Raw genomic sequence first — 21,492 nt, 5'->3', positions numbered from 1 at the left:
AAAGTTAGCATCGATGTGCCCTGAGGACAGTATTTTTCCTCGGCCACTTTGCTCCTCTGCCACTTGCTAACTCTTGCAACAATGGGCAAGTCCCTTACCTCTCTGATTCTTGTTCTTCTCTAATATAAAATAGATGCAATACTACCTGATCTGTCTGTATCCTTAGCGATGCTGGGCAGACCTAGCAGGAAAATGAATGTGCAGGTAGTTTGTAATAACAATTAAGAACAAGAGTAATAGCTAACATTTATTCAGCATGTTTTCTGTGTCAGGCAGGCCCAACTTCAAATGAATTACCTCATTTCATTCTTTTAACAATTCTAAGCAGCATGTTCTGCGACTGTCCCAAGTTTACAGACAGGAAAACAAGGCACAGACGTTTACGTGACTCCCACCAGACCCAAAGCTGACAAGGGAAGAAGTTGGAATAAGCTGCCCCATACTACCTGGGCACACTGCAAATATATTAGAACTGCCAGAAACTGCAAGAGATTACATAATACAAATATGTGCTATCACAGGAGAATGACACAAGAGCCTTTTTATAGATGAGGCAACTGAGGTCTAGCAATCTCCCACGGCTTGTCCAACATCAAGTAGTATATTTTTAAGATATATTTAGAATATGTCTAGGGGCGCCTGGATGGCTCAGTCAGTTAAGCATCCGACTCTTGATTTCAGTTCAGGTCCTGATCTCAGCGTCCTGAGATTGAGCTCCATGCCTGGCTTGAGCTCAGCAGGGAGTCCGCTTGAGATTCTCTACGCCCCCCCTCGCTGCCCCTCCCCCCTGCTCTCACGCACTCTCTCTCTCAAATAAATAAATATATCTTTTTAAAAAAAAGAATATATCTAAAGTATTTTATTTTCAGGGCACCTAGGTGGCTCAGTCAGTTAAGTGTCTGCCTTTCAGCTTGGGTCCTGATCCCGGAGTCCCCGGATCTAGCCTCACATTGGGCTCTCTGCGGTGGCTGCTCAGCGAGTCTGCTTCTTCCTCTGCCCTTCACCCCATTCCTGCTCTCTCTCTCAAATAAATAAATTAAAATCTTTAAAAAATAAAGTATTTTTAAAATTTTTAAAAATTTTTTAAATATTTATTTATTTGAGAGAGAGAGTGAGAGAGAGCAAGAGTGGGGGAGGGAGAGAGAGAATCTTAAGCAGGCTTCATGCCCAGCATGGAACCTGATGCAGGGCTCAGTCTCGCAATCCTGAGATCATGACCTGAGGCAAAATCAAGAGTCAGATGCTTAATTGAGAGAGCCCCCCATGCACCCCAAAAGTATTTTATTTTTAAATTGTGGGAATGAGCAAAGCTGTTAGGAAACTGGGTACTGGATTCCATGGCCAAATTTTAAATTCCAGCACTACCACTTACCCAGCTATGTTACTGGGGAATTCAAAATTAAGTATGTGTGGACAACTGTAAGAATAAATGCTTAAGAAATATTAGCTACTATTACTGTGACTGCCCCAATTCCTGCAGCTGGGGTCCCAAAGCACACTGAGAGTTCTAGACAAAATTGTAGAGTTCTCTTTGAAAATGTTAATGGAGTAATTATAGTATCAGATTTGAAGAGGAATAGGAGAGTCTCAAATGTGAACCTTTTATTTACTTTTTTCCTGATAAATCTATTTTAAAAACCCTATAGCCAAGAATCAAATTTTCAGAAATAGATTTTCATTCTATTTCCTCCCACTACCTGCACAGTCATTCTGATTAATAACCAAAAACATGTTAGAAATAGGAAGAAGGCAAGGATAACCGTAAGTAAATCTAAAGAAGCAACACCTTTAAAGGGGAGGAGGGTATAAGCCCAGTGGGCCAACTGTGCCCCAGGCACTCACAGGCCTGTGGTCTTGAAGAGCTATGGCATGATTCCAAGTCACACAGAACTATATTAATCTGGCTCTTCCACTTAATAGGTAGGTGGCCTTGGGTGGAGTGACTTAATTTCTCTTGACGCTATCAAGAGCATGGGAACCCAGAGCTGACCCAGCTGCTCTTCTATGATGGAATCTTTGGGATTCAGGACAATTGCCATTCCTAGTGAGGTTTGTGGTATTTACCATTTTGGTTTTCAGGCCTACTTCACAAGCCCTGACAGGTATCTAAAAAAAGGAAAAAAAAAAAGTGTTTTGTTTTGTTTTGTTTTGTTTTTATTAAGTAATCTCTAAACCCAATGTGGGGCTGGAACTCATGACCAGGAGATCAAGAGTCGCATGCTCTACAGGCTGAGGCAGCCAGCCGCCCCCTGAGAGGTATTTTTTGGAGTCTTTCAGGAACAGACTGGCCAAAGTGGCTACAGGAGATATATTATGGAATTTAGTTGGACAAATAGGCCCTGAGTTGGCATTGAATCGAATGAATATCAAAAATCTAATGAGCAAAATTCCCTCCATGGCAGATGGATCTGATATTCTATCAAGACAGGGCCTGTCCCCTCTATCTCATCCATACTCCCAACCATGTCAAAGTGAGGTTCATCTGTTCACCTTTTAGTCTCACCTGTTCTTTCCATACACACAGCAGAGTTGAGCCCAAAGAAGGGAGAGAAGCATTCCTATGTCTGCACAGACAGGCTGATCTGAAGGTGCTGTAAGGTACACTTAACTGACTAGAGTCTGAGTGGGCACTTGAGGTTGGATTTCATATGAATTCACTCCTCACAGGGCTACCTCTGTAGCTTGAAACATGTCACCATGATGCTCCAATCATCCTTCCCACAAGGGCCCAAATTCCCCACAACGAGCGGTGCCTGATCCCAGCTTCTAAATCAGCTCCCAGGGTCTTTGGGCTGGAGGCTGCCAAAGACAGGTTACCACTGAACATCAGAGCTCTGGGAAAAAGAAGTTCCCCTACGGAGGTGCCACTGTATCCATCCAACTGACTTCCCAAAGCTCGTTGGATATCTTACTTCCACAGACTTCCATCGCTATAGCCTCCACAGCAACTTCAGTCCAGAACCATGGCTTGGGAGGCATTTCTTTTGTTGTTGTTGTAGGGTTTCTTTAAGATTTTATTTATTTACTTTAGAGAGAGAGAAAGCACAGAGTGAAAGGGAGAAGCAGACTCCCCGCTGAGCAGGGAGCCTAATGCAGGGCTCCATCCCAGGACCCCAGGATCATGACCTGAGCTGAAGGCAGATGCTTAACCAACTAAGATACCTGGGTGCGCCTCAGGAGGGATTTCTAAACTTGGGACTTAAACTGCTCATGACAGCATGTTGTACTATGGATAAAGCTGTAAAATGGGTATTTTGGAACATATCACAGGTATAATATAGGACTCATCATTTATTACAACTTGGTCAGCACGTTCATATCATGTCCGTCTTGCCTAGCATTTATACATGTTAGTGTGATAATAATCCTTGCAGTTCTCCTAGACAGTAGGCATTATCACCTTTAGCTGGCATTTGTTGGTTGCTCGTTTCTCACTTATTGGGAGAAAGCATTCTGCCTAATTTATGGATAAAGCAACTGAGATCAGGAGGTTAAGGAACTTGCCTAAAATCATCCAAGACATGTGGGGTAAAACAGGGATACAGTCAAAAGTGGTTCGACTCTGGAATTTAGGCTCTTAATTACCATTCTTTTCTATCTTCTCTGTTAGGTGAGGACACTGAGACTCATGGACATTCTCTAACATGCCTGAGGTCACATCCTTACTTGCATTTGACACAAAAGTCTGAATGATAGCTACATCCCCTTTGAAACGGTAAGCTCCTTCTAAACTTGAGTTCTGGATACATCAGTGCACCAGAAGAGTTTTCAGACGCTAAAACATTCAACAACCAAAGTGCAGAGACTCACAGTGGCTTTTCTAGATGAAAAGCCAAATCGGATAGTGGCTGATGACATCGTCCAGTCTCTGATAACCCTTATGCCACTGGAGCTGCTGAAGATGACTCCAGATGTAGGAATCTGTTCAAATGCCAAAAGTTTTATCATAAGACTAGGCAGCTCATGATTAAAGAGGCACTGAAGTCCCCAGAAACAGAAATGCCCTTTCAGAAATTTTCCACATTTGTTCTTGCTTCGAGCCATGATAAAGTGTTTCCAGTCAAATACACCAGCTAAAAAGGAACCTATTTTCTGAAAGAGAAGTGGCCAGTTTGGGTCCAGCACTTATAAAGGTTCCTGGTACCACAAGCCATGAAACAGTCCAAGGTGAAGTGGCACTGTTCACAGAGAATCCCAAAGGACCTGAAAACTTCGGAGCAGGAAGATTTCTGAGCTGCCATGTCCAACCCCTTTCAACTTAACAGGGATGCAAGTGAGCCGAAGGGACTTGTCTGAAGCCACGGAGCAGGTTCCTGAGCGGCAGAGCCAGGATCTGTAATGAAGGGTTGGACATGCCCAGGTTGCAAACAGCTCCAGTCCAAGGACTCACTCCTGGAGTAGACGCACATTTGCCTGACTCCCCCCGCCCAAGTGGGCGGTGGGGGGGAAGGGGGGGGACAAACCCTCAGAAGCAAATTCTGGTTTCAAACATTGTAATGAAGCTTCTCACTTCCCAGATCTCTCAGTGAAAATTTTAAAGGCAAATCAAGAAATCTTATGGCTAATGTCAAACTCTGACAAAAGTGCCCCTAAGGTAGGTACACAGGCTCCTTTTTTTTTTTTTTTTAAGATTTTATTTATTTATTTATTTGACACAGAGAGAGAGGGAGCACATGCAGGGGGAGTGGCAGGCAGAGGGAGAGGGAGAAGCAGGCTCCCCACTGAGCAGGGAGCCCCATGCCAGGCTCCATCCCAGGGTCCCGGGATCATGACCTGAGTCAAAGGCAGACACTCCACCAACTGAGCCACCCAGGCGCCCCCACAGGCTCCTTTTCATAGATTACAGAGGCCAGAGAGAAACACAGAAATAATACATACACACAATACCCCCAATACATACACACAAAGATCCTTGGGTTCCTCAAAGCTGAGAACCTCAAACTCGCTTGACTGAGAGGGGGGCAAGAGTTGGAATAAACTAAGAGATTAAAAAGAGCAATGGGTAAAGAAAGCCCCTCTGCCTGGAACGCTCCTGGTTCCCGCTGTTAACCAATCTAAGGGCTTCCCCCTTGGTGGCGGGCATGACACTAAGGGCCGCGTCACCAGCAGCGTCGCCCACGCCCGGAAAAAGAGCTGGAGACGGAGAACTCCCAACAGTCTCTCTCTCTCTCTCTCTCTCTCTCTCTCTCTGCGTCCCTGGGGAGGCCCGCACTGGGTAGAGAGATCCCAGGGGAGGGTGTGCGAGGGAGTTCAAGCAACAGCCCCAACGCGCCAGGGAATGCACTTGAAGTTTAGCAAGAGAGAAACTTTTGTTTTCTTTGAAACCAAGTCTCCAACCCACCAGGAAAAGTCTTGTGCGGTGCGGCACCCGGGACTGGACCGCAGCCCCCCTGCCCGGGCACTGCAGACCCGCTGCGAGGCCCTCCTGCCCTCGAGGAGGGGTGCTCACCTGCGATGTCCCAGAGCTGCAGGCGCACCACCGTCTCCGGGTCCCAGTGGAGCACCTTGAGCGCGAAGTCCACGCCTATGGTGGCCCGGTAGTGCGAGGAAAAGTTCTGGTGCACATAGCGCTTGATGATGCTGGTCTTGCCCACGCCCAGGTCGCCGATCACCAGCAGCTTGTACAGGTGCTCCTTGTGCGGGGCCTGCATCCTGGCGGGCCGCCCGCGTGCCGTGCCGGACTGGGGAGCGCAGCCGGGGCCTGGGCGGGAGACGGACTCCGGGAGCACGAGTGCGGGCGCCAGGGAGAGGAGCGGCGGGGCGGGGGCGAGGGGCGGAACTCCTCCCCGGCCGCCTGGAGAAACGCCCAGACAGGCGCCCAGGGGGTTAATCCTCCTTCCTTCCCCGCGCCGCCTTGGAGGGGGGTGGAGCGTCTCCAGGAAAAGGCACGTAGGGGGCTCCAGTCTTAATGCCTGTTGCAAAGGTTATTTGTGCAGCACTTTACAGTTTCCAAAGACCCCTCCTTGCCTGTGATCCCGAAGACAAAGCTTTGAGGTGTGGGCTTTATTTTCCATGTTTTCCGTGCGGGAAAACTGCGTGTGGAAAAGTTCAGTGCATTGCCGCAGATGAAAGTGACAAGCCTGGCGAACCCAGAGCACCTGAGCTCACAGCCCCGCCCCCAGCCCGCACTGTAGAGAGAGCTTGGAAGAGAGGCAGCTGACAATACAATTTCAGGAGACAAGATCCAGGTTTGGGTTCCTTCTGCCCTGGTTTTTTGAAGTGAGTGGCCCTGGGCAAGTCATTTGACCTTTCTTCCTCGGTGACGTGATAATGGTAACCCAGACCTGTCACCTGCCTTGCAGGGAGAACATCCAGCACTTTCACACCTATTCAACTGTCAGCAGCCTAACAAGGGCAACCAGGGGGCTGAAAATGCAGGGGGCATCCTTGGCTTTTAGCCTCCTCCTCTCCTATCCTAAAAGCTCTGGGCAACATTGAAAGACAATTTCAATAACTAGTCAGATTATTTTAAGTGATAACAATAGCAAATATTTATCCACCACTTGCTATATGCCAGTTTTTATATACATATCACTTTATTACCTGAGCAGTCTTAAAATTGATACCATTATTCTTCCCATTTTACAAAGGAGGAAACTGAGGCCTAGATATTTTAAGTAATGCACCCAGTGTCAACCACTAATTAGGAAAAAGCCAAATTAGAAGCCAATTTTCTGAGCCAAAGAGGGTTTTTTTGTTTGTTTTTTAATGTATTCTTTTAACCAATATATATATTTGTGCTTGGGATGATACAGAAATAACACAAGATTCCTGGTCTCAAGAACTTTACCTTCTTGTGGATGGGGGCAGACAAGACAAACAAAAATAAATGCGTACGATTTGTAACATATTAGTCAGTGATAAAATAAGGTAGGGGAACAGGTATTAAGAGTTGGACTGGGGTTGGCCTTCTAGATAGGGTGGCCAGGGAAGGCCTCACCGAGAAGGGAACAATTCAGTAGGAACATCCATTTCTGAGGAAGTGGCTTGCAGATCTAAGCAATGAGCGGATGAGCACCCTGTACCAAAGTGAGTCATTTTGTACCCGAATGTGCCAGGAACTGAGCAACGTCCCCACCATCTCATTTCAACTTTCCAACTGTATCAGGAAGTATTTTGTCCAGTTTACAGATGAGAAAAGCAAGACAGAGAGCAGCTTTCTCAAGCCCACACTGTGATAAAACCGAGATTCCAATACAGGCTTGTGTGAAACAGAGAAGAGAACGTTTGGCAGCCCACTGTCTTTCTGTTTTCATCCGACGCTGCACATGCTGTCCCTCAGCCTCCACAGGCCTCACAAGCAGACGGATACCCCAGCTGCCTGACCCGGATAAGTCCCATAACCTCAGTTTCCACATCCACAAAAGAGAGTAAGGACATCTACCTTCTAGGGTTGGTGGTAGAAGTAGAGGCTATGTAACAAAGTGCCCAGCCTGTCGTAGGTGCTGAATGGCAGCTAGGAATAGCAAATGAGGGACGAGCTTTTCACACCATGTTCTCTGATATAAATACTGGGGACCAGCATCATGTCTTGTCAGCTTTCTAGCCCCTCGGGGGTAACTCAGAAGCTTTGCTCATAATGGGCATGAAGTGAAGGTGTGCGGAATTGCTCTGGTTTGTGTCTTAGTCAATACTTAGATTGGTAGACATCCTTCTTTGGTTTCTGCCCACGCAAGGACACACCAGGCAGATTATATCTAAGGAGTGAACCAAGTATTCTACCTGCGTAAGGTATTGGCCAACACTGTGGCTTCATTTTGCAGGGAGGGGAGTTCACAAACCTGAGGGGCCCTAGGCCCTTCTTAGAGCTTGAAAAATGAGCTTTAATGGCAAAGACCCTCGCCAGACCTAAAATCTGACTCTGTAGATCTGAAGACAAGTTTGATCTGGGCAAGGAGCCAGTGGTGGAAACAAGGAGGGGGTTGAAGTTTGAGACATTACATGAGCCAGCCCTCACTATTATGCCTGACCCAACTGCTTCACAGGCCCCAGCCTGTTTTCCCAGCCTCGTCCCAGCTGAGTCATCCCCACCCTCACCTGGTCTCCTGTGCTGATCAGGAGCATGTTGGAGCACCAGGCAGTGAGATTCATTGTGACGGACAGACAGACCCAGACCCAGGTTTTCCAAAACCGGAAGCTTATAAAATTGGGTGGGTGGGGGGAGTGGTCTTTAAGCAAAAAAAAAACAAACAAACAAAAAGAAGAAATTAAGGAACAGGTCCTGAAGCTTTAGCCTCCCTGCATCTCCAGGGGGAAGGCTATCCCTCTGTCGGGGGCAGTGGGTAACCAGAGACAGCGAGCTCCCTGGCTAGACAGGAAGTATTGCAATTTGTTTCCAGAGTCATTCATTTAGGTCTCATGACAATTCTTCACAGTGGGAAGAAATTACTCTTGGTTGATATTTTTTAAATCTTTTAGACTAAAGCGGCTCGGTGAGCTTGCCAGGCTAGCAGCTAGTGAAATCAGGAAAGACCCCAAGTAAAATGCGGGAATTGGGTTGCAAGATCTCTGGAGCTTACTGCTGACTCACATGTCAGAGCTCTGGGCCTTTTAGACACCTTCCGCCCGAGCTGTGGCGTTGTCTATCCTGCATTCCATCTGCTCCCCCCACCCAATTAGGACATTTGGGAGAAGGCTGTGGAAGGGCCATTTCAAAACAAACATCATGCCACAGTTCTCTTCCGGTTTCATGGCTCCGTTCTCTCCTCAGCTGCTCCACATTTGCCCCAGAGATAAGGGCTCTCCAAGCACATTTTTTGCATGGCATATCTTTCTGTGTCCCCTTCCTTCTCTTTGAACTTTTCTTCCCTCAGAACTAGGCTGCAAGCAGGGAGCCAGGAAGTTGAGGACAGAATATCCACTAGATTCAGGCTAGAGTAGTTCTAAATGAAAAGGACATTAGCCAATAGGTCGACCATCCTTGCCTCCTATCCTCCCTCTACCCCCAGATTATGGGATGCCATAAGAACCTATCGGTCCCAACCTGAGAATCCATCTACCTCAGATACCTTGGGACTATTCGGGAGAATGCCTGGCTTTATCCTGACAAGCCGGCTCTCCTTCCCTCCAGAGAGAATAGCTGGGGTTGTGCCATGTGGCTCCTCCCAGCAGCCACACTGCACCATGGAGACCTGTTTCCCACAAAAACCCTTACAGCATCTCTGGTGATGCTTTGATAATCTTACTACCCTCAAATTGCTACACCACAGCATGCCCTCTCCTGAATAACAGGAAGGGAGATGACTCAAGGCTGTAAAAGCTGTATGAGACCACAAAGTGATCAGAATTCAAGCATGGAAGGCCATTCCAGAAAGCACCGAGTTAGATTTCTCTAGGTCTCCATTCCCTTGCTATCCAACGTGGGTGCGTATTCTTGCATGTATTCAGTGGTAAAACTAATTTAAAAGATTGGAAATTGCTTTACGAACATAAACGTAAGGCCCGCATGTTTCCCTCCCAGGGCTGTTGCACTAAGTGAGTCCCTACAAAGTTACTTTATTTGCCTTCACCAATAACAGAGCAGTAGGGAGTTATTCATTAGTTCATATGGCTCTTCACGATTGCTCTGAAGAATTACTTAAATGACTTCAAGATAGGGTACCAAAGACTCTGTTGGAGGAAAGGTAAGGTAATATTTCATAGATTAATGCAAGCAATATATCTTCTGAAAAAGGCCTCTAAGAGATTACCATAGAATTTATCATCCAAACAGGGACTCTTGAGAGTGAAAGGGAGACCTATTAATAATCACACCAAACCACAGAAACAAGCCAGGGCTGTCCAAAAGAATGTTTATTCCTGAAGCAGAGGGCTAGAGCTCTCAAGTGAGATCCACAACCAAGAGTGACATTTGAAAAAATCTCTTAAATCATCATTTTAATAAATAGTTCTGCCAAGTTAAGGCTGAACGAATTTCTTGTTCTCTTCAAAGTGTCCCCCTTTTATCTGCTAGCTTGTCAGAAGCCTGTACTGACTTGCAATGAGAGTTATATCCAGTATCGACTCCGGACTGAGCAGGTATCTGGAAGTAGGCAACTCTTTTCACACTATTTGGAGAGAGGCCAAGATGGATTCTATATGGAAAGTGCTTGAAATGAATACACTTTGGTCTATGAGAATTTTGATGTTGGACTTTTTACCCAGAAAGAAAAACTATAATGGAATATTTAGTGGTTATCATCAGAAATTGATTGCAGGTGAGTTTTTGAACCCACCATTTAGTTTGGACCAAGAAAAGCAGATTATGCCCTAAACCATTTTCAGCAGATTTATTACCAGCTAAACTTATATGCTAAAGCTGCACACATTTGACTTGCTTTCAACAGATGGGGCTGAGCTGGGATTTATTTTCCTCCTAACCCACCCAATATGGACGAGTACAAATAGGCTATGGAATGGCCAAAAGACAAGCATCTGAGAACACGGAGCAAAATGACTCGATATGACTCAGAGTTTCAACTTCCTTGTATTGAGTACCTACCATGCACTTATTTAACCTTCCAACCAGACTGTTGGTAGGTATCCCCACTTTGTAACGAGGGAAATGGGGATCGGAGAATTTAAATAATTTGTCCAAAGTGACAGAATGAAAATTGTAACTCATGATTCCTAAATCCCTGCTTTTCCTACTCTATACACTCCTGTGGCCATGCGGTAAAATCAAGATCCAGACTTCTCCAGCTTTGTTTCTGCTATTATCCCAGATAGCATGGCTGTAAAAAGGGGGGGGGGTGATTCTATTTCTGTTTTACAAAGTCCTAAGTATGGAGGGAAACATCCAATAAAGGAGAAAAAGAAAGATGCATGATTCAAACATGAAAGGGTACATGGCACCCTCCCTCAACAACACAGGCAAAAAGGCAGCACTCCACTTGGATGGCATGCTATCCATTTGTGGGAGTGATCTGAGTCAGCAAACATAGAGCACATAAGACAAGGAGTCTACTTCTGATGCTCTCAGAGAAGGCAGCGGTTTAATAATAGTCAGGATCTCCTGGGAGTGAGCCCCCAGCCCAGAACAAGTGGGGACAAGGGGACTGGTATAATCTCGCTCAGAGGATAACTAGAGAAAATTACTGACAGAGTGTTGATCCAAGAATATTTATCTGCAAAGCACCATGACAGAATTTTTTTGAGGGTCAGGGTCAGGAGTGGGGTCTCAGATTTATCCACAAGAATGTCCCTACCATGAAATCTTACCATTTACACTGAGGTAGATGGAACTGGAGGGTGTTATGCTGAGCAAAATAAGTCAATAAAAGAAAGACAATTATAGTTTCACTCATATGAGGAATATAAGAATATAGCACAGAGGATCATAGGGGAAGGGAGGGAAAACGGAAAGGGGAGAAATCAGAGAGGGAGACAAACCATGAGAGACTCTTAACTATGGGAAAGAAACTGAGGGTTGCTGGAGGGGAGGTGTGGAGGATGGGGTTACTGGGTGACGGGCATTAAAGAGGGCCTGTGATGTGATGCGTACTGGGTGTTATATGCAACTTATGAATTATTGAACTCTACATCTGGAACTAATGATGTACTATATGTTGGCTAATTGAATGAAAAAAAAAAAAAAGTCCCAACCATCGACATGTTTGCACTCTGGTTAGAGCATTGGTCAGCAAGTACACACATAGCCTCTACCTCCCCTTCTGCCCCCTTCCCAGATCCCTTCACTGGCTCCTTCCTTTCTCTGCTGCCCACCACTCAAGTGTGCTAGTCTCCATCTGTGGGGCTCTGCCTTTCCCTGCCTGAGCTCATCCACTTCTGTGGCAATGGAGCAAACAAGACTATGGATTCAACTCTGGAATCAGGCCCACTTACCTTGGTTTCCCATTTGAACTTCACCACCAACCAGCTGTAGGACTTCCATAAAGAAATGTAGCTTCTGTAAAACTGTCTCTTCAGGTGTAAAATGAGGATAATCATTTCCACCTCCTGCAGTTTTTAGGACACCTGCATGAAATTAGGCAGTGAAGTACCTCACCTTGTGTTTGGCCCAGGATATGTACTGAAAAGCAAATGTTGCTAAACTATCAAATGTCTGCTGATGATTTCTAGATCTGTGTTTGAGACTCCAACCCTCTCCTGCATCCCATACGGCCTTTGGGGCACTTCTGCCAGGCTCTCTGGCAGATGTGTCAAGTCCAGCTTATGCAAAACTGAGCACATTATCTACCCTAACAGACTTGTTCCTTTTCCTGTATTCCCGGTTTTGGTCCGTGGTTCCACCCTCACCAAAGTCTACCAAGCCTGAAAACTCAGTCACACTCGACTCCTCCCTCTGAATTACCCACACCTCCCCTCATCTGAGTCCTCTGATTCTATCTTGGACAAATTCCTAAGTGCATTTCTTCTACTCCACTCTGTTAGAACACAGAGGTGAACATCTATTCAATATTATTGAGGGCGAAGGATTTTTAAGCATTATGCAAAAGGCCGAATTCATAAAGGAAAAACATTTTAAATGTATATATATTAAAAATTACCAGAGGCAAGACAAATGGTAAATGCAAACTGAGGAAAAATTTGCAACTTTTAAGACAGACAAAAAGGGAATAGAGTTTATATATAAAAAGCTCTTGTAAATTATTTTAAAACATCCAAATAGATAAACGGACAGGAATATAAATAAACCACCACACAAGAAAAATGAAAAGCCAGGAATAATAGAAGTAGGAAAATTAGGGGCGCCTGGGTAGCGCAGTCGTTAAAGCGTCTGCCTTCGGCTCAGGGCGTGATCCCGGCATACCGGGATCGAGTCCCACATCGGGCTCCTCCGCTATGAGCCTGCTTCTTCCTCTCCCACTCCCCCTGCTGTGTTCCCTCTCTCGCTGGCTGTCTCTCTGTTAAATAAATAAATAAAATCTTTAAAAAAAAAAAAAAAAAAAGAAGTAGGAAAATTAAACAATGAGATACCATCCTCCACTTTTCAAGCAAATATATTTTAATACTAAAAATGCCCATTACTGACAAAGTTGCAAAGAAATGGATATGATCATATGATCGTGGTGGGTCTATAATTTGAGAAAAAGCCATTGGAGGGAAATGTGGTTATATGTATCAGGAACCTTAAAAATGTTATGTGTCCTTTGACCGAATGATGCCATTGATATGAATTTATGGTAACAAATTCATTAGAGGTTTGTACATATTTAACTTCACGAATGCATATTACAGTGTTACTTGTCATAGAACAGAATGGGAACTTCCTAAATGTGCATCAGGTTAAATATCATAATGACATAAATACGCAATGGCACATTATACAAGCTTTATAAAAATGAGGTAAAAGAAAAATACCAAATGACTTGGAAAGGTGTTCATCATATTTTTCACAATATTTTAAAATTGGAAAAAAAATAAAATATAATACCCGATTTGGCATATCTATCTAGTTTCCATTTTACATATATACATAAATACCCACCAAAAAAAGGTATGGAAAATCTATTTGTTATCAGAGATTGTCTCTGGATGATGAGGTTACTGCTTTGCTGTATTACTTTTTTTTTTTTTTTTTTTTTTTACTTTTCTATATATTTTTTTACAGGGAACATTATTGATTTCAAAGTAAGAAAAAAAATTTTTTTTAAATGAATGGACAGCAAACGGATCTTGGAGCAGGTTGGCCAGCAGCCCCATTCCAGGCTTCAGCCATCATTGTGTAACAGTGTTTTCTAGGCCTCTCCTCCAGGTGCTCAGAATTGGTGCTTTAGGTTTCAGTCTTTTTCCAGCCAACCTTTCTCCTGATTCCACTGATCTTATCAGTGCTGAGATGTTTGCCCTCCCAGGGGAACCATGGCACCATTTCATGGGTGGCATAATGAGGCCCACGCTCCAGAATGTCAGACGGTTCCCCATGCTGTCCTGGAGCTCCTGCCCCAGCAGCCCAGGCTCAGCTGCCTGAAAGGAGGTATCGTCTTTCCCCTAAAGAGATGGCCCTCTCCCAAACCTTCGTATCCTCCTCGTCTCCTTCCTGCTCATGTCCTGCTTTTCCACTCGGACACCAATTTGCTGATTCTTCCTTCCGATATACCTCCCACTCACCCTGTGCTTTCCATTTCGGTCCCTCTTGACATCTCATCAAGTGGCTGCTTCCTCAGGAAATCTCCCTTGGGTCTCTTTCCCCTTCTTAGACCTGTCTGTTACCACTCTGAGATCAATCTTCTTCAGAAATAATTTTTTCCAGTAGGGCACGTCTCTACTCACAACCTCTGAACTGATTTTATGTTTGAGAGTAACAAATTTGGTCTTATTTAACCCTTCCTGAGTGGTTTTCTGTTCTATGCAACCAAACCAAATCCTAAAGGATAAACCTCTTGACGTCCAACAAGGTCCTCTCCTTCCGGCACACCTACATCACAGCAGCGTTTATGTACACCGTTCCGGCTCTGCATCCTGCCAGAACTACTTTTGGAGATTTCCTCCCAATCCATCCTATTGATCATATATCTTACCAGCACCTGGCACAGTCCCTGCCGTGTCACACCCACGGGCTCTAGACGAGGTCTGTCTTCTTTCAGACCCGGCTGCATTTACTGTCCTGGCTTGGGCAGACAGTAAAGGTTTGAATGACAATGGAAAATACGAACTATGTGAGGCCATGTCTTACTGCCAACCACTTTGAGCCCTGGATGCAATAAGCTGCTTGCTTTTTTCTACAAGGAACTTGAGCATTGCTGCTGGGATCCACAGAGAGCAAAGGGAAGGGGGGGGGGGCAGTCCCATGACTGCTAGACTAGAAGTTTTAAGGGCTGTGTTCCATTTTTGACTCTGCCACTAACTCCCAGGTCGGCCTGGTCGCTTCACCCCACACTATCAGACCCCTTTTGAATACCTTCTCTAAACAGGTAAGACCATCTCAAAGACAATCGGGCCATATACATGAAGAGTCTTGAAAATAGGCGTAATTATGCAACAAACAGTAGATGCCTTTAACCAGCTCTTCCTCTTTTAAGAATCCAGCCTAAAAAGTAATCAGTCTTTCAAAGATTTGTGCACAATAGTTTTAGTAGCCACCCGAGTACCGATCAATAGAAAATTGATTAAAAAGACAATGTCATATCCAGAAAATTTAATAGTTGATCGCTATTAAATATCACATTTGTAAGAAAAAAAATACTTAGTGCCATGTAATGTTTAGGATATTATTTGGAAAAAAGCAAACTTTGAAATTTCACATGAAACACATCTATGTTATCATCTGTCTGTTCACAACCCTCCTGGGAGCTTCCCAGGTGTAATCTGAAGCCAGCCCCCATCCTTGGAGGGCAGGAAGAGAGGAATAGAGGCAGGCCACTCCAGGCTGGTAGGTGGCTGTTCTAATAAGCAAAGGGAACTTATATAGAAGGCTGGTCTTGCGTGGCAGCAGGATGAATGAATCCCCACACCTGCCCTCCAAATCTTAGGAGTTTATGAAGAGGTCGTAACTGGGCTCGGTCAGGTATACTGTGCAGTTATCCTCAACGCTATATAATAACTATCTCAAGGCTATGCCTCTGGAGCAGCCTCTGAAAGCAGGAGAGGCAAGCAGAACCCATATTCTCAGGCTGGGGTGGGGGGTGGGGGCTCTGAGTGGCCAGTGACGTTCCCCCAACATCATCCCAACCTTGCAAACATATGTGCATGATTATACGTATAGCTGTCAGGAACCTTACCGAAATACTATTTATTTTTATTTACTCTTGGTATTTTGAAATTTTACAGTAATACACCTTTGTTGAAGTAACTAAGTAATCCCATGCCTTTTTTTTTTTTTTTTGGCAGCAGTGTTCTTGCATTATTTCTTTGATAACTTGATCTTTTTTATCTATTTGCAGTACTTTGAATTTTTTTAAATCTAATTCTAAACTGTCATTATTAAGACTTTTTTTTTTTTTTTTTAGTGTTTCATTCTTTTTGTTTCTTTATCTTACTTTCTGGAAGACTTGCTTGACTTGCTTTTCCAAGTGTTCCACTGAAAGTTTCTTTGTTAGCCACAACTTTTTAAAAATGTGACAGCTTCCAAAAACATAAATATATACCTTGATCGATAAGTATTCTTCATTGATTTTTGCAAACAATTTCATAGCAGCTTCCTAAACATTATTAGAAACTTCACCAGCTCTCCCCACCCCGACCCCACTGCACTTGAAAGTCTTTAGCACTGTAATTGTATGATGCCTATAGATTTGCAAGCTCTGACAATCCCCAGCCTCAGCAATACCTAGGAGTTTTGTGAAAGAGGTAAAAGATGACCACTGGGGAGCAGGAATTCTTAAATTGCCTTGATCAATACTGGAGGACCCTTTCAGTGAACTAAACTCACTTCAGGGCAAGCTAGGGGGTAGGGAAAACGACTAGTTTTTGCTGCTTTCTCCGCAGTTATCTAATGGCCCTCTTTAGTTCAGAAGCTTGGGTTAGGAAGAACTCAAAGGAAAGAGAAAACATGGGCAAAGAGGAAGGATGGGAGTGTGTTTTTGTTGTTGTTCTTAAAAAAAACCCTCTTGGCTCTGGTCTGTTTAGACTCCAGTCTACCCATTTTAATAGGGTTTGGAAATAGCTTTCTGTTGATAAGGGTTTGGATCCCAGATTTGTCAGCAGCTGGGTACCTGGGTCAGAAGCCGGCTTCTCTCAGCCAGTTCCCCTGGAGAAGAGATACTTAGCTAGACAGCTGGGATCACCTCCCCCAGGTAAGGCCTACTGTTACACAGACTGGCCTATATTACAGGGAATAGAGCTTCAAGGAGGACCAGACGCCTCCCAGATGTGTCTGTTGGGTTTCGTGAGGCTGGTAATTTCATGATAAGTTTTAAAAAAGAAAAAGAAAAAAAAAAAGCATCAGCTTCCTAGGTTGTTGGGTACCAGAAGGCTCAGGAAGATCCAGACTACAGGTACTCACAACTCCAGGACCCAGGGGACTAGTGTCTACAACAGCTATAGAGAGGGAAGAGCGCCTCCTCCACTGAGTTCAGAGCTCCTGGTGACAGCCACTGCTGAGTGGTTTTTGCTGCTGCTTCCTTCTTTCAATGAACTAATTCTTTAACCAAGCCTGTACTACTGGCTCACTGAAGTTAAGGTACTCCAAGGTAATCCAATCCAGGCATCTGAGCTTGATGTCGCATCTTCCAACACTCTCAGCTGTTCTGGAATAAAATCTGTGCATCTCCAATGAGCACCTCTTGGCTGTGCTGACATGAGAGCCTTCTGGAAGGCAACAGTTCAATCAGCTGAATTACTGCTGAGTCACTCCATAGTACCTCCGTTTACTCAAGGTTACATATTGTTGTTTTGTTTTAATAAAAGGTTTTACAGTTTGTTAATTCTCTTCCACTTAGGAAAACTTTACATGGTGAGGAACTTGCCTTGGGCCCTTTTGAAAGCCGTCCGCTTGGAGAATAACCATGAGCAAGCAAGCTCCCGATGCTGCCCGTCTCCACCCCCATCAGGGTCACGGCCTCTCCAATCCATGGCCCGTTGGTCTTCCAGCTCCTGGTATGCAAGGTTGGCATTCTTTCCTACTGATACAGACTCCTGAGGCTCAGCCTGGGGGATTAGACAGCCCCTTGCCCTCCAGAGAAAAGGGCCAAATAAATAATAATTGAAGATGAAAGGGATTTTCACAGTTTCAACTAAGGCTAAGAAGATTACATGTATTCTAACCCTAATCACAGTGGTAGCTTTATTGCCACCAGGGTTCACGGTGAGGTCACAAGTCACTGGCAGTAAATAGGGGCCTTGGAAGAGCAAGTTATGTATCAATGTGCATTGTCTGCTGTTTGCTAATTAGCGAGTGCTGCCTGGCATTTATGATGCAGCGAAGTTAGCAGAACTAGGGAAAACAAGATGTGGGACACTGGACTGAGAGGCATTACTGAAAAGCCTGTAATTATGGGTCCCAGGTGAAGTGACAGCCATCTTAGCTGAGAGAAGGAAACATATATGTAGTGAATCCCTGGGGCACACAAGCAGGAAGGCCAATGGGAAATCTTAACTCTGCATTCGTGGCTCTCCAGATTCCACTTAAAAAGACAAATTATTTGGTCTAATCTCAGCTCTACAACTCACTTGCAGTGTGACCTTGGGCAGTCCTTGGATCTCTCTGAGCCTCAGATTCTTTAGCAGTAAAACATGATGAATATTATCTGCCCTCCCTCGCTGTAAAAATCAAATTGGATAAATGACTGAGCAATTATTTAGGAAATTAAAGAGATTACTATACAAAGGTGAGTTATGATTTCTCAGTATTCCTGTTGCCCACACTATAAAACCAAAGGAACTCTGCTGTAAGACTAAATACTAATACTCTACTCTAAGACCTTTATGATAGGGCTAAAAGAACTTCATTGCCCAGGCTATAAAACTAAAAGACCAAAAGAATTCAACCGCCTCTAAGAAAGCATCACTGAACTTGGCCAATCAGAGTGATTCTCTAGCCCCTCTAAAAGTCTGTGACACATGCTGCTTTTGCTTCGAGCAGACCTGAGTTCGAAATGCAGCTCTTCCACTCACTATCTGTATGATCTTGGGGAAATCACTTAGCCATGGGTCTTGGAGTTTTCATGTCTGTATCCACTATGTAATGCAAGCCCATTCTTTTTTATGGCTGAATCATACCATTATCCCTTTTATTTATGAAGGAACTCAGGCTGACAGGCTAAGTTCCTTCTCCAAAGCCACACTACATGTGAATACTTGAATTGGGATTTAAACTGTCCAGGTCTGACATATTCATGCTTACCATGAAGCAATGGTGCATAATCAAAATTTCAGAGCACATAATAGATATTTGCTAAGTGCAGGCATAATATGCTGGTTAAGAGTGTCGGCCCGGGAGCCAAACTGCCTGGGTTCATTCTGGTTCTGCCATTTATCTGCTCTGTGACCAACAGCAGGATACTTAATCTCTCTGTGCCTCAGTTTCTTCTCCTGTGAAATGGAGATAAAAGTAGTGTGACTTTGTCAGGTCGTTCTGAGTATGGAGATAATGCATATAAATGTTAAGTGCTTAAAAAAGATGATCATTGCTTGGGGCACCTGGGTGGCTCAGTCGGTTAAGCCTCTGACTCTTGATTTCGGCTCTGGTCACAATCTCAAGGTCCTGGGATCCAGTCCCAGGTGGGGCCCCGCATCCGGCCCCACATCAAGCCCTGAGTGGAGCCCCATGACCAGCTCCACTCCCAGCCCAGTGTTGAGCCCCACTGGGGCTCTGAACTCAGCAGGGAGTCTGCTTGAGAATTCTCTCCCTCCTTCTCCCTCTGTCCCTCCCACTACCCATATGCACACTCTCTCAAATAAATAAATCTTTAAAAAATGATATAATCATTGCTTAATAGCAATAATTTTCCGAACTTCTTCTCACCAATCTGTACTATACATGTATTATTGTCCACTCTATGAAGGAGCAAAATGTAGTCACTAAAAAGAAATAATTTATTTTCTTTCTTTCATTTACCACACTGAGACAAATAGGGATTATTTTTCATTTTTTAAATTATACATTCATACAAGTACATTTTCAAGAAGTGTGGAAAATACAGAAAGTAGAAAAGATAAATCATTCATAATCTCACCAGCTAATCATCACTGCCAACATTTTACTGCATTGTATTTTGTTACTTATTTCTACGTTTATTTCTCTGGAACATATTTATGTGTAGATATGTAAATATAGTTATAACAATATCATACAGGCACCTTGATTTCTTAATTCTAATTGTTTACATAATGGGGATTTCCTTTGTTTCAAACATTATTCAAGCATTTTTTCCTAACAGTCATCATCCATTGTCCCTTAAAACATATTTAAGATAACATTCAGCAAATTATCAGCTTTGAACCCAAATAGAGCTTTTTAGTTATAACATCACTACAATTAATGAGATTTTCCTATTTTTAACCCCATATGTATGAACTGATATATCACAGGAAATGGCATGTTAAGAAAATATCATTTCCTTTTTCAAAAGATAATAAAACATCTGTGGGTTTGTTTTTTTTTCCCAAAGTGAAATAGGGGGTTATAAAAATAGTCTTCTTGAGCTATATAAATTATCTTTCATATATTTTGGGAGTTCATCCAAAATGCAAATTTCACAAAAAAATCAATGTGGTCTTTGAACATAATTTTTAGCATGCGCAAATTTGTTATATCTAATTATACTTAGCACTTAACACTTCTTATCTTAAGAGCATCAAAGCATTTCACACATCTTAATAAAGACTCAACTTTTTTTTAATTAAAGATTTAATCTGGCGTGATATTCAACAAAGAAAATCTATAAAAATATCCTTTATATGATGCTACATGTAATATATGGTTAGATTCAATTTCTAGAGCACCAAAATAATGGATCTATTTCAAGATGAATACTATAGCAAATAGAATCAAACAAATCCATTTATTCTCATTTTTTACCTATAATTACTATTAAAATGAAATAGATTCAAATAGTAACTATTTATCAAGCATAGCCGATTAGATAAATAGATAGCTTTAAAAATTTTAAAAAGCTCATGCTTCTCTGTCTTGCATTTAAAATATTTTCGGCTGTCGAGCTACCAATCTTGCATCACCACAGGCGTGCACCTAATCCCAGCTGGTCCTCCCAAGCTCGCAGAGTGCCAACCCTAGTCCCCCTGTGAGGTCCCATTTCCACTCCAACAAGATGAAAGGAGCTATCATGAACCAGGAGATACTCGCCAAACCCCAAACACAGGTGCGCCATAGTCGGAAAGGAACCACTCACCCAAAGAAGTTGGTTCATAGACCGGCTACAGCAGATAATAAAAAATTTCAGTTCTTCTTAAAGAAGTTAGGGATAAACAACACCTCTTGGTATTGAAAGGATGAATATGTTCCCAAACCAAGGAACAGGATCCACTTTCACAACCCTAAAGTTCAGGCATCCCTGGCAGGAAGGCTTTCACAATTCTGGGCCATGCTGAGACAGAGCAGCTGACAAATGCTACCCAGTGTCTTCAACCGACTTGGGGCAGTCTGGCTAGTTTAAGAAGACTGGCTGAAGCTCTGCCCAAACAATCTGTGGGCTGTTTGGAAAAGCACCACTTGCTACCAGAGAGGAGAAGGAGGAGGATGAAGTTCCAGATCTTGTGGAGAATTTTGACGAAGCTGCCAAGAATGGAGCAAACTGAATTGAGTCAACTTCTGAAGAAAGTAAAACTTGAAGAAGTTACTGGGAGCTGCTATTTTATAGTATGACTGCTTTTTAAAATTTTGTTCATGAATCTGATAAAATCTAGATTTCTAATATTTTTGAGCCCTAGCCCTTTGGACACTGTAGCTCTTTCCAGTTTTGGCTTATATGCAATTAATTCTTTGCAGCTAATTAAGCTGAAGAAGCCTGGGAATAAAGGTTTATTTTGTTTTGTTTTGTTTTAGAGATTTTATTTATTTATTTGACAGAGAGAGAGAACATGAGCAGAGTGAGCAGCATGCAGAGGAAGAGGGAGAAGAAATCTCCCCACAGAACAGGGAGCCCAATGCCGGGC

At 43.6% G+C, this 21,492-nt stretch overlaps 1 protein-coding gene and 1 pseudogene across 1 annotated transcript in view; one reads left to right on the top strand and one right to left on the bottom strand.

The window, feature by feature from the left end:
- The window catches only part of RAB38 (RAB38, member RAS oncogene family), a 52,061-nt gene extending 46,014 nt beyond the window's left edge, over window positions 1-6,047 (bottom strand). The window contains exon 1 of the mRNA XM_026518292.3: window positions 5,450-6,047. Within this exon, the coding sequence (XP_026374077.1) occupies window positions 5,450-5,651 (202 nt within the window). The 5' untranslated portion in view covers window positions 5,652-6,047. The remainder of the gene's footprint in view (window positions 1-5,449) is intronic.
- A 14,601-nt stretch (window positions 6,048-20,648) lies between these two features.
- On the top strand, window positions 20,649-21,258 carry LOC123002062 (transcription factor BTF3-like; annotated as a pseudogene).
- Window positions 21,259-21,492: the final 234 nt, after the last annotated feature.

The sequence above is a fragment of the Ursus arctos genome, unplaced genomic scaffold (genome assembly GCF_023065955.2).
Source record: "Ursus arctos isolate Adak ecotype North America unplaced genomic scaffold, UrsArc2.0 scaffold_22, whole genome shotgun sequence".
Taxonomy (NCBI): Eukaryota; Metazoa; Chordata; class Mammalia; order Carnivora; family Ursidae; genus Ursus; species Ursus arctos.
This window is presented reverse-complemented; position numbering and strand designations above follow the sequence as displayed.